This window comes from Crotalus tigris, unplaced genomic scaffold (assembly GCF_016545835.1).
Source record: "Crotalus tigris isolate CLP2741 ecotype Arizona unplaced genomic scaffold, ASM1654583v1 scf7180000017937.1871474, whole genome shotgun sequence".
Classification (NCBI taxonomy): domain Eukaryota; kingdom Metazoa; phylum Chordata; class Lepidosauria; order Squamata; family Viperidae; genus Crotalus; species Crotalus tigris.
The window spans coordinates 503,654-519,877 of record NW_024096729.1 but is presented as its reverse complement, the minus strand read 5'-3'; the positions used below and the strand labels follow the sequence as shown (position 1 = coordinate 519,877).

General features: G+C 39.5%; 1 protein-coding gene across 2 annotated transcripts in view; it reads left to right on the top strand.

The window, feature by feature from the left end:
• Positions 1–16,224, top strand: part of NCKAP1L (NCK associated protein 1 like) — a 111,219-nt gene that overhangs the window by 49,088 nt on the left and 45,907 nt on the right. For both annotated transcript variants that reach the window (XM_039344737.1, XM_039344736.1), the window contains exons 17-26: positions 1,584–1,716; positions 2,334–2,453; positions 3,329–3,468; positions 6,764–6,895; positions 8,650–8,868; positions 9,311–9,441; positions 11,932–12,029; positions 12,426–12,519; positions 13,539–13,621; positions 13,947–14,027. In XM_039344737.1, the coding sequence (XP_039200671.1) occupies positions 1,584–1,716; positions 2,334–2,453; positions 3,329–3,468; positions 6,764–6,895; positions 8,650–8,868; positions 9,311–9,441; positions 11,932–12,029; positions 12,426–12,519; positions 13,539–13,621; positions 13,947–14,027 (1,231 nt within the window). The remainder of the gene's footprint in view (positions 1–1,583; positions 1,717–2,333; positions 2,454–3,328; positions 3,469–6,763; positions 6,896–8,649; positions 8,869–9,310; positions 9,442–11,931; positions 12,030–12,425; positions 12,520–13,538; positions 13,622–13,946; positions 14,028–16,224) is intronic.

Below are 16,224 nucleotides of genomic sequence, written 5' to 3'. Positions count from 1 at the left end.
ATTTCCACAGAGGCAGAATCTTTAACAAGCAAGTGATAGAAATGAGATGCCAATTCACAGCAACATTCTGATGGCAGTGCGCATTCTCACCCACCCATTGATTCAAGGTGATGAGCAGGTCATATCTTATTGCATATGTATGTGTGTGTACCTTGGAGTCAGCGTTGACTCTTGGCTACTGCCTGGACTGGTCCTTGTAGTTTTCTTGGCAATGTTTGGAAATGGTTTGTCCTTATCTCCTTCCTAGAACTGAATGAGAGGAACTGGCCCAAGGTCATCCAGCTGGCTTTGTGCCCGAGGTGGAATTAGAACTCACAGTCTCCTGGTTTCTAGCCTGATGCTTTAAAACCACTGCATCAAACTGGCTCTCTTACGGAAAGGTCCTTAAAACTGATCGTATGGAGAATATTACTTGGGAAGGGTTTATACTCTTGCTGGACAACCCTTGAGTTTGGTTCAGCTTTGTAATCAGAGGAATCATTAGCAGCAAAGCCACTAATGAGAGGGCTTTGTTTCTAGCAGCAGCAGTCCATCTATACAGCTCCAGGAGTGATCTCCATAACTGATTCATTTTTAAACCTTTGACATTCCTCAATTCTTTTAACAGTTACAGTAGTGGCCAAAACTGTGGAAACCTTTTGGGAAAAGGTTTGATGGCTAATAACACCACCTTTTTTTTGGGGGGGGGGATGTAATGCAGCAAAGTTTGTTCAATTATCTGTACTGTGTTCTATGAAAAGTTATAGCCAAATAACCAAAAAGAGGAAGCACAACTTGTTTAGGTTGATATGAGGTAGCTTTCCTTCATCTGATTGTAGCCAATGAGCATGAGTGTTCAGAGACCTAATCAGATGTCATCTTGTTTTGGCAATGAGCCAATCAGATCACAGTAGAATTCAGTTATTGATGTCATGTATTGAAGCTGAGAGGAGGACATTTGTCAGTGTGTTATGTGATAGCTATCAAGTTGGTTGGGTTTTTTTGTGTTCTTTCATTTAGTGAGCTTGTAAAATGTAATAAAATTAAAGTAATGGTGCAAAGAGTTGACTGGTTGCCCAGAAAGCAATGTAAAATAGTATTATTAAGTGAACAAAGATACAGTTATAAAGACATTAGAAGAAAAATTGGTGGAAACTTAACCAAAGGTGGAATTTCTACTGTATACTTTTCCCAAACGTTTTCCACAATTTTGGCCACTACTGTAGCTAGGGATAATGTTGCATGTATTGTTTTGGGTTCTATTTGTAACTTGTTAATATATTTTTGTTTTTATGCCAAACTACATGAATGCTTTGTGGGAGGGAAGGGGATAAAGATTTCTTAAATAAAAAGTCAGGAAAGTACCATCTGTTGCTAATTGCCTTGATGGGCATTTTATTCAAATTACTCTTTTTTAACAAAAAAATCTGTTAAATAAAGAAAGTGCTTTCTGCAGGCGATATCATTGGGAGCATTATCCTTTTTAGAAATTGTACACAGCATTCATCATACTGTTCGTTAGAAGAATGAATGGAAAGGAAACATGCCTTGAGGTTGTTTGCTTCCACTTGTTTGGGCTTCTTAAGTTCCTATCTCTTTGACAGTTTCTACGTGCGCCATTTGGAGAAGTTATTTGCCTCCACCTTAGAGGAATCATCCATGTTGCGTTATATCATTGCCTTCCCACTTCTGTGTGCTGATTTCAGTAATATGATCCATCCAATGTGCCCCGAGGAAGTGAGTACATTTTTGACACTTATGGGAAAAAGGAAGAAAAAGAAGCTGGCTTGAGAGGTTTTTACCAGCCTACATAAGCTTGCTTTTTCCGCCCTTTACTATAATTTCTATAGGCCTATCCGGCTTTAAAAAATAATGTGCTATACCATTGTATTTTAAATTCCATAATTAGAAAAAAAGTTTTCGATCCTGTTTACATTACACAAACTAGAAAATTCCAGATATTTTATCTTAACTGCATATGTGATTTAAGAAACTACGCAAACGGTGGTCTTTTGAAGGGTCTTTAATATGTAGAAGTAAGATGGCTTGTGATGGGACTTTTAACTGTGGTTTTAACTGATTGTTATTATTCGTATATTTTATGACAGTCAGCATTACATTCTCATGAATAGATATGAAGGATTAGATAAATACATATTTTTTAACTTTTGGAAATGAGCACATAATTTAAGATGCAAACCTTATCACATGCACAAGGTATCAAGCCCTATTGAGGATAATGAAATTAATTTTTTTCATGAACAAATGCTATATTCACTTGCCCAAGGAGTTGATCACAATCATAATACACAAGCCATGTAGTGAATTAGGGTGATTTTTGCTTCCTATTTCAGTATCCCCATTTGCGTACTTGTGCCTTGGCCATATGCAACAACTTCCTGGAAGAGATTGCAAAGCAGACTTCAACCTGCATCCTTGATGCTTGTGCTGAACACTGTAACCTGAGTGAGCAAGTGAGTAACCCAGTTCCATATAGGACACTGAGGACCAGACACCAGAGCTAAACCAAGTACAAGGAATCCAAGAAGGCATAATAATCTGCAGGATGAAAGAAGATAGACGGAATGTTAGAATAATACTATAGATTATATAAATTCTGCTCCATTGAAAGTAAGATTAAAGCATATCTTTTTTGTAAGACACTAGAGCCCATGTGCACTTTTCTGGGTCACTTTCTGGTAGAACTGGAGAGTAGAAATTACGGGTGGGCTGGATAGGCAAATGAATGGGGCTATGATAGGCAGAGGTTAGATTCTTGGTATAAAATTTAAAAAAGGCAGCTTGGGGAATGGGTGGGGATACACTGATTCCAATAAAGGAGAATAGTTATAGCTCAGGATTGAAATGTGGGCTCCTTGGTGCTCTCTGAGCTTGCATGTTTTCTTGCAGACAAACTAGGTAACATCATCAGTACTAGTAACCATTAGTGATATTATCTAGTTTGGGTAATAAAATGTCTGCAAGAAAACATCCAAGCTTAGAGAACACCAAGGACCCCCTCACACATTTGACTGACAAAAGCACTTGGGTTTTCCAGTTGCCTCAACTATAAGCCTTAGACATCAGCCTGGATTTACCTGAAGATCATTTCACCATGTTGCTGGTTGCACCAAAGCATTTTTGGGGGATGGTTGATGGGATGAAGCAAATGATCAGTACTTAGGGGATTACTGAAGCTTCATATAAACTGACTGATAGCCACGGTAGCCTTGATTTTATTAATTGGTTTTCCATGCTGGTGGGAGAACAGCTGCTTCTTGAAGGTGATTTCCCAGACACAGACACAGCCCATCATTCCATGCCTTAACCTTTTACATTTATCTCCCAGCTCTTACCCAAGCACTGTGCACCCACCATCAGCAAGGCCCGAACCAAGAGGGCTCAGAAAAAAATCTCCAAAAAGGGAGAGCCCGAAAGGGATAAACCCGGAGCAGAGAGCATCCGGAAGGACCGCAGTCTGGTCACAAAGTAAGATTATAACAGTTAAATTGTTTATATTTCTTAAACTGATTACCTTTTAGATAACTTTGAATCTGATGGTTCTGTTATAAGAGAGCACATAGCTACATATCTTGAGATGTTAATTTAATCCTGAATATATCCTAATATATAACTCTGAATTAATATTATCATAATAATACAATACAGTTAATATAATCCTGAATATAATCCTAATATATCCTGAAACATCTTTCATCATGATGGCATTTTGAAAGATGATATAGTCCAGGGGTCCCCAACCCCCGGTCCATGGACTGGTACCAGGCCTGGCATGCCAGCAACCGGTCCACAGAAACAAGCAAAGCCCCATCCACGGGATGCAGGCAGCACACAAAACCACGCCCTCTCCAGTCTGCAGGAAAACCTCTGTTCGTGTAACTGGTCCCTGGTGCCCAAAAGGTTGGGGCCTCTGATCTAGTGTTTTCAAGATTACATTCAGCACTAAGTTTGTTCTATATTTTGTTTGTAACTATATATGATCAGAACCTGAACAGGTATGATGAAGGAGATACACTTCTTCAGGGGAAGGGAGGAAGCTGTATATTTTTATGCCTTGAAGGGTGGGATAGCAGACATTTTATAATGTATAGGAGAGGTTGGATATGGCTTTCCTAATGGAATGAAACTAAAATCGGGGGCTGCAAATAGTCTTGAATCAATAGCAATAGCACTTATAGCGATGAGACTTATATACCGCTTCACAGTGCTTTACAGCCCTCTCTAAGCAGTTCACAAAGTCAGCCGATTGTCCCCAACAATCTGAGACCTTATTTTAGCAACCTCGGAAAGATGGAAGGTTGAGTCAACCTTGGGCCGGTGAGACTTGAATTGCCGAACTGCTGGCAGCGGGGAGTCAGCAAAAGTAGCTGAAGTAGTTAGTACTGCATTCTAACCACTGCGCCACCAGGAATCAAGCTCTGAGAACTCCAGCTTCCTAGATCACAAAAGAGCACAAGGAATACAAAAAGCAATACAGATGGAAAGGAGTGTAGAGATAGCAATATTCAAAATACATGAAAAGATATTTCCTATTTACAAGGACTTCTAATACTGTAAGATGAAGGTAGATCAATATTCCAGTTTTTTTTATCAAGCCAGAAGGCTAAAGGAGTTAATGGAATATCTAAAGAAATAAGGCAGGCAACAGAAGAAATGTTAATCTAGGCTGTAACCAGGTTACGCCAGCAAATCTAAAAAAATGATGCAATGCCCATCAGATTGGAAGAGATCAATCTATATTCAACCCCCACCCCCATCCCCACCCCCAACTCCCCTAAAAAGGAAAAAAGAGACTTTACAGAGTGTGCAGACTATCGTACCTTGTTTTTAATTTCACACGCTAGCAAAAATAATGCTTAGGATCTTCCCTGAGCAGATTACAGCTCTACATGCCAGATGTTCAAGCTGGCTTTAGAAAAGACTGAGGAACAAGGAACATTATTGCCAAAACATGCTGGATAATTGAGAAAGCCAAAGAATATATATTAAAAATATCAGCATCTGTTTTGTTGATTATCAAAAGCTTTTGATGGTGTTGATCGTGTCAAGCTGTGCAATGTACTTAGAACAATGGGAATCTCACACTTTTCATGTGAAACCTATGCAGTGCTTTTTTTCTAAAAAAAAAAAAAAAAGGTGCGGAACTCACACATGTCATACAACCCGCCTTGCCTATCCTACAAGGTTCCATCCAAAAAAGGTGCCGGAACTCTGTTCTGGGCATTCTATGAGAAAAAAAGCCCTGAACCTATGTAAAGATCAGGAAGTCATAATACAGATAAAACATGGCAAAACAGATTGGTTCTACATTGGCAAAGCTGAGAGGCAAGGCTGTATGCTCTTAAATACATGCTGAATATTTATTAAAGGAAGCTGGATTGGAAAAAGATTAATGTGTTTTAAAATTGGAGGAACATCAATAACCTGCACTTTGCTGATGGCACTACCCTGATCACTGAAAATAAGAAAGGAAATGCAAGTTCAAGTAATAAAAATAATAGAAAAATAATAAAAATCGAGATGCACAGTGGAAAAATGGGCTAGAAATTAAAGATAAAGAAGACCAAAGTAATGACAACAATAGGATACCAGCCATAGAACTGACAATGAAGACATTGAAGTGGTAGATACTTTCAGCCTTTTAGGATCAACCATCCTAAGGGAACAAGCAGTCAAGAAATACCTCACAGACTAGAACTTGGTAGAGGAGCCATGAAGATCTTAGAAAATATATTCAGATGCAAGAGGTCCATACCTAGAAAGATCAGAATAGTGCAGCTATGTAGCTTTCTGTGACAACCTATAGACTTTAAAGAAGCAGGATGGAAAGAATACTAGGCACTTTGGAACTTTGGTGTTGGAGAAGACTCCTTGAGAGCAGCATGGACAGCCAAGAAACCCAAAGAATGAATCATTGAACAAATCAGCTCAGTGTTTGAATGATCCTAGTTCAGATACATTATGAAAGACCTAACTCTTGGAGAAGGGCCTATTGCTAGGAAAAGTAGAAGGGAAGAAAGATAGAGGATGACCAGCAGCAAAGTGGATTGGCTATGGGTGTATGTTGCAAGACCTGAAGGACTAGGCTAGAAATAAGATCTGTGTGGCTGCTAGGAGTTACCACTGACTCAGTGGCATGTAACCAACCAATCAATAAATACAAGGGAAAGGAAACTTTTCTTCTTAAAATATAAAAGTAACAAAATTAGCAGAGAAAAAATAATAGAACAATTGCTTTGTTTTGCCACTTTTTGACCTTAAAACAGCACCTTTTTTGCAGATTGCATAGCTGTGCTTTGCAGCTGCAGGTAGCACAACCCCAACAGAAGACACATCTTACAGTTTATGAATTGCTGATGTGCTACAGGTGTGCCTGCAGGAGTTCTGAAGCACTTCCCCCCCCCTTTTTGGAACCTGAAACTATGCACAGCTATTCTGTTTATGTCTGCCAGCTACCCAGAACCTTCAGAATAGATTTAACAGCATATGATTAAAAATACATAAAATATCTCCTGGAAGTATCTAGGAGCGGGCTTAGTGGAAGAAGAAATAAGCTTTCTGAAGATACCTTACTAATACTCCCAAAGTGTATTGGACTCAGAGGGATAAAGAGGCATCTTGTAGAGTTGGGTTAACCTAAGCTTGTCCCAGATCTTCACTCTCTTTTCTCTGCCCTCCCTGCTTCTTGCAAAGAATATTTTGGGAAACGCCTTCGATGTTATAAAAACTCTGATCTGATCTGTATCTTTTTTTCTTTTCCCAGTCTAGACAAATTGCATTTGATCCTGTCTGAGCTTTGCTGGAGTATAAACCAAGTAGACAGCATTGTTGTCTTTGAGCATATAGTAACTCCCGTGGAGTATCTCAGTAGCCAGCTGGAGATACGACTCAGCAGGTACAGGAAGTAATGGGATACTGTTGCCACATGGGCAGGGTGGTTGTTCTAGAAGTGAGCCACCAATGTGCATATCTTTTGCAAATGTTTTTGAAGAATGGAAAAGAAGTTTGTGTGTGTGTGTGTTGTGTGTGTAGGTGATAGCGTGGGTCCCATTCGTGAATTTCTCCCCGTTTAGTAAACTGGGCATGATCTGCCTCCCTTCAACCTTATTAACTCTCCCATGCATTTAATTCTCGGCATGCATATGAATTGAATGGCTGGATTTGTTAGGATGCCCAGATATGGATTGCAAAAAATCCAGGCATGTGCAAAATGAGTGCATTAAAATTTCTATGCAACATTGGTTTGCATGTTGTGTTAAGCCCCGATCTGGTGTGTTTGTTTCTCAAGCCTTTTAAAGACTCTTGAGCAACCTAGGGCAAATTAGCAATGAAATCGAGGTAAATGTTTTACAGTATTTCTTTTGTTTGTCAGCAGTCAAGTGTATTGGGTGCATGTAGGGAGACCCAGTACTGAATTCTTCAGATGATACCTTGAGTATGGTGTGAAATACTGTTCATGTAATCTTTTAAATACTTGTCCATGGTTTAGATAGGGAGCCCACCATACAGTATATGGGTCAGGTGTTCTCATTGCCTGCTAAAAGGTCCCAAACCCAGTCAATTGCAGTTTAAATTAATGGTTAAATCAGTGCCTTAGAATGTTGTGTGCTTCTTTAATTACTGTATACAAAACTTGCAAAACTTTTTTTTTTAAAACCTCTTTAACAAAGCTTATTTTAGTTCGTGGAACAATGCTAGACCTTTCTCTTTTGGTCTTGCACTGATAAATTCCTTAATTCTTTTCCAGCAGAGGCTGGCAGCTGGTTTTGACCATCAGCCCAGAGCCCAGCCCACTTTGCTATATACTGTCTAATCCAGATGATGTTTCTGCCTGGAACTTCAGACTGGCTTTTGCCTCCTTCTGTAGCTCTTTAAAGAGTAGAGCTGCATCTGCTTTACCATCTGTTAGATCACTCTATTCTTAACCAGAAAAATATATTGGGAAACAATTGTTTTGTTTTGACACTAAGCTTTTTATTTAGATAATTGTTCTGAATTGTTTTTGGTTTAGATACTACAAATAACAGTATATTATATTTATACTTTTGTTTTGTCTCACTTTGAGGAGCCCTTCAGTTTGAATTAAAGTGCGTTTGTAGGCATAACAGACAATAAAATGCTACTTTGAAGCTTACGTGAACCCAGTTAATAAAAATGGCCTGCAAAGGTTTCAGTCCCAGAACTGAGCTTTTAAGATCATGAAAATGCACTAAATATCTGACCATCTTGAAGAGGAGCTTAGCTACTGACTTGTGCAGGGCAATCAGTAATGCAAAGGAGAAGAACCAGTGTCCCATAAGCCACAGCATACATACCTTGTTGTTATTCCTAGGTATGCTTTGTTCAGCCAGATGATTTAAGTCTTCTTTGGTAGCTAAAATTTAACACTTGCTGTTACCCTATCCCTCTCTCCATAAGCAGTTATCTAATCTAGTTCCAAATGTACTGTCAGGCCTGGCTTGTGTTCCTTGGACAGGAATATTACCTGCCCATTCTCTCTGCTCTTTGCTAAAGCGTGGTGAGCTATATAGCATAATGCTGTACTGCTGAATAGTGACTTGAGGGTTGCAAGTTGGTGTGTGTATGTGTGTTTCTTTGTTGTTTGCCCTTGTTTTCAGATGTTGCTTACTTTCCCAATCTTGCCCATAGGTCTTTGGTGCGACTGGTGAAACCAAACCCAAGTTCTCCAGAGTTAGTGCGTCCCACAGAAGTGTTAGCAGGGGTGCAGGCCTATGCTACTTTCCTGGTGTCCTTGATGCATCGTGTAGGAGTAGATATTTCGCGCCTCCTCCGTGGAGTGCTACTGCAGCACACACAGCCACTGGATGCAAATGGGGAGCAGACAATCACCACAGTCTATACCAACTGGTATGTGGCCAGGGCATAATGATGACTTGCAGGGAAAAAAAATACTGCTGTATAACTGTAAGAGTCTGGGTAAAATTTGTCCCAAGGTCACTAAGATCAGTCTTACTATCTCCTTGAAATTCCAAGAGTCAGCCCTGGAATATCTGAGATATTTATTTAAAAATTTCTCTAAAGACTCGAGACTACGTTGAGGGTTGTCAGTGCTGAAAATACTGTCCTATTTTCAGGTATGCGTGAGCTGTTCCATTAGTACATCCCTTTAGAAAGAGAGAGAAAGGATATCATGGTTGTGAGCCAAAGCCTTCTTAGAAAGACTTTTTTACTAGTAAGAATTCCTGCTTCTGTTATTCCCTCTTTTCACATAGCTGCCCTGCCACAAGTTTAAGAAAGTAATACTTAGTTGTTCATAAGTGGAACAGATTTTCTTGGCATCTCTTCCCAGGTATCTGGAGTCACTTCTGCGGCAGGCAAGCATGGGATCCATTGTCCTTTCACCTTTAATGCAAACCTTTGTCAGTGTTCCCAAAGAAGGGGAGCAGATCTTCAGTGCTGAAGAATTTTCTGATGTCCTAGGTAGGTGTCAAAATGCCTAGACTAGGGGTGTCAAACTTACAATGTCACGTGATATGTTGTGATGTATCGTGAGTTTTTTCCCCACTGCTGGCAATGGGGTGGGTGCAGTTTCGGTATGACGCATTTAGCCTGTGGGCCAGTAGTTTGGCACCCCTGGCCTAGACTGAACCATTCAGAATTGAGTTATAATTGGGTCACCTTATTTGAATTTAATTCCAAGTGTTAGTAGATGAGCGGAAAGACTTGAATTGTATTGCCAATTAAAAGCTGTGGAATTCCTGCCAAGCCTAGCTTGGCTAAGGCAAATTTTGAGCATATGAATTGCAGCTGAGGTTTAAATCTGAAGATGTAGTAAATTGTATGAAGCAGAGAATAACGAAGTAATCTTCGGTAATCCAGGAGGAGGAGGAGGGGGGAGGAGGGAAGAAGAAGGAGAAGGAGGAGGAGAGAAGAAGAAGAAGAAGAAGAAGAAGAAGAAGAAGAAGAAGAAGAAGAAGAAGAAGAAGAAGAAGAAGAAGAAGAAGAAGAAGAAGAAGAAGAAGAAGAAGAGGAAGAAGAAGAAGAAGAAGAAATGGGAAGTTGAAAAAAGCATTCGAATTTATGGGGTTCTAGTGGAATTGGATTCAGAAACAGAATTAATTAAAGATTGTATGATTAGATGGGCGCAAAATTTTGGTGAACCAGTCCTACTGGATACCTGGGAAACCATTTGGGTGAGAAATGTTAAATTTACACAAGCACAGAATTTAAGGGAGAATTTTTACAAAATGTTTTATAGATGGCACCTTGACCCACAAAAAATGTATTTTATGTACCCTGACCTACAGCCTAAATGTTGGAGATGTGGTTGTTTGGATGCCACCTACTATCACATCTGGTGGTCGTGTAGAAATATAAAAGCCTTTTGGATTAAGATATGGTGGAATATTCAGAGAATTTTTAGAAGGAGGGTAAAATTTACTCCACAATTATTTTTGTTAGGTATAGTTACTGATTGTGACACAAAGGAAGTTATATTGATGTTAAACTTGATTACAGCCGCAAGGCTGTTAGTAGGACAATATTGGAAGAAGGAATCTTTGCCTACTTTGCAGGAATGGTTCCTTAAAGTGTCTTATTTGGCGGAAATGGCAAAGATTTCGGCTTTCTTAAAAGAACAATCGCAAGAGAAATTTTTTGCTGTTTGGGATAAATGGATAAAGTTTATACAATTTAAATTGGATATAAAAATATTATTTAGCTTTTTTATAACTTTTATTTTTATATACATACATATATCTTAGTTATACTCTCTTTTTTCATATAACTTTTCTATTTTTTTTAATTAAGCCTATATTCTGCTCTGGGAAGCTCCGGGGGGGGGGGGAGGGAGTGGGTGTTTTGGGGGGGGTAGGGGAAGGGTTGTTTTGTTTTGTTTTGTTTTGTTTCTTGTCTATGTTGTTGTTGTATTGTTATTCTTTTGTTTTTTTTGTAAAAATTTATAAAAATCTTCAATAAAAAAAAAAAAGCATTCCAAATGAAGGTGATGTCAAGCCACTTCCATATTGTTCATAGGCAAAATACATGGATCAGGAATTGAGCTCAACTTGAGTTTAGTACCAAAGTATTCAGAACCAGGACAGCATCAACAAAGGGAACCGTAACATTCAGCCATCCATTTCAAACATACACTCTCACAGCAATATATAAAGATTAAAAATAAAATCCTGGCCTTAAATGTAAGATCTTAAAGACGCAACTTCAAACAAGAAGTTTGCTTTGTGCATGAGGTTCCTAGTTAGAATGTTCATTATGTCATAGAGTTTGGATCTTAGAACAATGGAAGTTTTGCAATTGTGTCTCTCTCTAGCCTCAGCAGTGGCAGATAGTAGCAGGGAAATGACTCTTGGCTGTTTCTCAACCAGTTAGAAGACAGGAATGAATTTGGAACATCATACAAAACCGAGATAAAACTCTGCCTACTAAAGTCAAAATGGATAAAGGTCAGCCCATGGGCTCTCCGTATCCTTCCTGGTCTTTTTCTGAATATCCCTGAAGCTTTCCAAGACTATGCCGCTAATTTTTGGCAGCAAAATGTTGAAAAAAAAGAAAAATATACTCAATAACAAGGGTAAATATGAATGTGTGACAAATCTCCACTAGATTTAACATAACTATTTCGGTTAACTCTGTTCACCCCAGACAAGCAGATGAAAATTCTGGTTGGTGTCTCTTGAGTGAGTTGTATTCGACATTAGTGCCCTGTAGTCTTGGCTATTGCTATTTTTTGTTTTTTAAAAAGGCTACCAATATGTTAAATGAGGAGGCTGAGATCTCTATCGCAATTTCTATACTTAGAAGAGGATAAACCAGCATATGGTGTCTCCTTTTTCCAGATGTCCACGGGAGAAAGAAATCAAAAAATTGTCCCTGCTGTTGCTGCTTCAGGTGTGCATATTACATTATTGTACTGTAATAAATGCTGATGAATACCTTTTGGTTTCTTTGCAGAAATGAGAGCATTGGCTGAACTCCTTGGTCCTTATGGAATGAAGTTCCTAAGTGATAACCTCATGTGGCATGTCACCTCACAGATGGTGGAGCTAAAGGTATAAAGCTCGGTTGAGAGGAGAACAGATTAGAATCAGTTATTTTCTTACTTATTCTGGACTCATGAAGCCGTAATATAATTTATTTGGTTTGGGCAGAGTTCTTTGTGAGTCCTCTGCCATTCTTCACGGTCTAGTCTAGTCTATTAATTGAGCGACTCTGATATCTGGTCAACAGTGGCTTAGCACAGTGCATGAAACCTGCCTTTCGGATTAGAAGAATAGGTGCTGAGCAGAAGGTCTGGTTCTAGAAATACTGCTAAGATTCTTAGGGTGAGATTCAAAGATTGGCATATGGCTGTTTCTCAGAGCAAATTGAGAAGCAGGCTGGTCAAGATCATTTTTGTACCATCTTCAGAGTCTTCATACAATATCACCAAGTTTCATTCTTTTCAGAAACTTGTGATTGAGAATATGGATATTTTGGTTCAGATCAGATCCAACTTCTGCCATCCAGAGCAGATGGCAACGCTAATGCCCCGCCTATCAGGTAATAGTTCTGTAAAGCTTGTTTTTCTATTCTCTGCCTCAAGTATTCAGCAGTCATCAGATGAGACTAGTAGTGAATTCAGGATATTTTTTTGTTTGTTTCTTAAAAGGAAACAGAAACCATAACTAAAGAAGTCAAATCTGTTTTCACCCTGGGCTTTATTACTGACTTTTAAATGCACCGTTTTCTGACCTAATTTTAGAATGGATGATATTATGTCTCATTTCTCACTACGTTGATAAGCCCGTATTTTAGAAATAACAAATTCATTAGGTTTAACTCACCTTTCCTCCAAGAGCTCAGGATAGTGAGCATGACATTTCCACCACCACTGTGGCATAATATGAGCTGAGAGACTATGACCACCCTCAAGTCTTCTAGGGAATTTCTGTAGCTGAATGTGAACTTCAACCTGGATTTTCCTCCTATAGCACAATTTACCGAACTCTTTAGTAAAGCAAACTGGAAATTGAATGTGGGGACAGAGCAAATTATGATGGCATAGTTTTGTCATGCATTACCACAGTTTGGGCGAGCTGCCTGGATATATCCTGAGACTGGCCAATAGATTTGGGTGGGGTGAGGGGATGGAGAGGGAATGGAATGGAATAGAATATTATATTGCCAAACTTCTGTGCAGAGTTTTCCACAAAAGAGGTTTTAGATTATAAATATATCTGAAATCATTAGAAACTTGCCAGCAGATGCAGCCTTGTAGAAGTTTCTGCTGTTCCAGACACTGGTTCTAAATATTGCAACTGTATTGGGCTCTCACTCTAAGACTGTTTAGACTAGGTTGGTTTTCACAGAAATAATAACTTCTGTTGATCTTGGATAGTTTGTCCCATTTGGATGCCTTCTAAAGGTATTTATGGAATGACCATCATTCTCAAGCTGGGTGGTAGTGATTATGGATGTTATACTTCAAATACGATCAGCTACCAGCTTGGGATAAGCTAAGCTAAAGGTCTTGTGGCTCCTGGAAAATTGTGTCTATAATCACAATCTATTCTGTCCAGGCATAGATAACGTTCTAAAAAGGATGACAATTATTGGGGAGATTCTGTGGTTCCGGTCAATGGCACAGGAGGGACTTCAAGAGGTAAGTGGCAGAACCTTGATAGTTGTGCACACACAGCTTCAAACAACGGTCTACTCCAGGGGTAGGCAACCTTGGCTCTTTTATGATTTGTGGACTTCAACTCCCAGAATTCCTGAGCCAGCGCAGCTGGCTCAGGAATTCTGGGAGTTGAAGTCCACAAGTCCTTGCTTTGTTTTTTGGTGGAGGGAAGTCCTTGCTTTGTTTTTTGGTGGAGGGAAGTCCTTGCTTTGTTTTTTGGTGGAGGGAAGGAAATTAAATAGGAGCTTATAAGAAAAAAGGTTATATTTTATTTGTTGCGTCACCTCTTGCATTCTAACGTGGACAGGTGTTCAGCAATCATTGCCCTTTCCTGATGGGACCCATTCAGTATCTGAAAGAATTTGTCAACCCTGAGATGGACATAAAGGTAAAATTGTCAATGCTTTTCTTTCTCTTCTTGTATGAAGCATGTAGCTGGGTGGGTCCATTCCCTGCACTTTCTGAATGTTGTATCGACAACAATACTGACTCTATGAGCACCATTGTCCTTGCTTGAATCAGTATGCAGAGAAAATGTGGGTGTGGGTGCATGGAAGAGAATTTACTTTGCAGCTGCCTAGAATGTGTGTACATCATGCTCAGATAGACAGTAATCTGTCCATATGGTGTCTGCCGATTAAGTTTAAATGCTAATTTTATCTTTAAAAATGCCTTTAAAGATGTTACTGTACAAAGAATGCCAGTATCTTTAGCATTAATTCAATACATACCTTACAAAAGAGCTGGTGAATCTCTTAGCATAGATTAGGTATGGACAGCATTTGAGGGGTTGGGAGCTGAAATTGCCAGCACAGCAGTGAAGATAATGGCCCACAGGTAGCCAACCAGAACCTCAAGTTCCTGCTGTCAGAATTTGATTCCTTCCCCATGTCAGAATGCCTTTTGGGAGCCGATTTCAATGTTTTAAAATACATCTTAGGGCGTCTTAGGGCCAGGCTATTTGCGAGACCACCTACTACCTCATAGTTCCCTTCGTCCGGTTAGATCCCACAGGCTGGGCCTCCTTCAGGTCCTGTCGGCCAAGCAGTGCCATTTGGCGGGGCCGCGGGGGAGGGCTTTCTCTGTGATGGCGCCCACGTCTTGGAACCAGCTCCCCCCGGAGATTAGGACCGCTCCCACCCTGTTGGTTTTCCGCAAGCTGCTTAAGACCTGGCTTTTCCGGCAGGCCTGGGGTTTATAAAATCTGACCCCTGGATGAATGTTACTGTATTGTTTGTCTTGTTAAGTTATATTGTGTTTTTATTGTTAGCCGCGCAGAGTCCTGCGGGAGTGGGGCGGTCTATAAATTTTAATAAATAAATAAATAAATAAGGTTAAGCATGGTAACAATCTGGGAAACTCCAATTTTTAAAGTCCCCCAAACCCTGAAATGGGCTGTGATTTTTTTTTTCTCTAGTGACTATGAAACAAGAACAGAAAATAGGATAGCTTACCCTTTCTGTGACTTCTTGAAATCACTTCCTGTGTATTTCTGAGAGTTTTAAAGCCTGAATTACAGCTCCCAAGCCCTCAAACGCTGTCCACACTTAATCTAAAATAAAAGTTTCACCAGCTCTTTTGTAAGATATATTTTGAAGTAATGCTAAAGACACTGGCATCTTTTGTAACACCTTGAAAGGCATTTTTCAGCAAAGTTCTGAAAGTGCCAAATTTAGGAACTTTTATTATTTCAGGGTCCCACATCTATATTCTCTACATATTTGCAATCATTGTATCAAAGAGTGGAAAAGATGGAAGAGTGTAGCACACTGGCTTACATTCCTATATTGGCCTTTAAGGTCTACCTTTCTATGTTTCTATCCTTTTCTCTCTCGGTGCTGCTGTGTTAATGAGGTATCTCTTTCAGGAATACCGTCTGCTATCTTTTAAATGCATTATGACTTTCTTCAGTTCAGTCTCCGTTGATGTTATGGCTGTGTCGTTGCATTTTTAGCATCTCTGGAGCATCAGTCTGTCTTGGCAGGTGATGTGCTAAGGCATATACTATCTCACACACATACACATAGGGGGCACAATTGAGCAAATTGTCTCTGTTATCTATTAGGTTATTATATTGATTAGATTTTTATCCTGCCTTTATTACTTTATAAGTAGCTTAAGGCAGCAAATATACATAATACTCTTTCCCCCTCCTCTTTTTTCCCCCACAACTAGAAGTAGTCCTCCACTTACAACAGTTCGTTTAGTTCAAAGTTACAACGGCACTGAAAAAAAGTGATTTCTGACTTTTTTTTCCTCACTTACAACCATTGTAGCATCCCCATGGTCACATGATCAAAATTCAGATGCTTGGCAACTGACTCATATTTATGACGGTTGCAGCATCCCGGGGTCACGTGACCCCCCTTTATGACCTTCTGACAAGCAAAGTCAATGGGGGAATAAGATTCACTTAACAACCGCATTACTAACTTAACAACTGCAGTGATTCACTTAATAACTTTGGCAAGGAAGGTCATAAAGTGGGACAAGACTCACTTAACAAATGTCTCACTTAGCAACATAAATTTTGGGCTCAGTTGTGGTTATAAGTCAAGGACTACCTGGGAGGTTGGGCTGAGAGA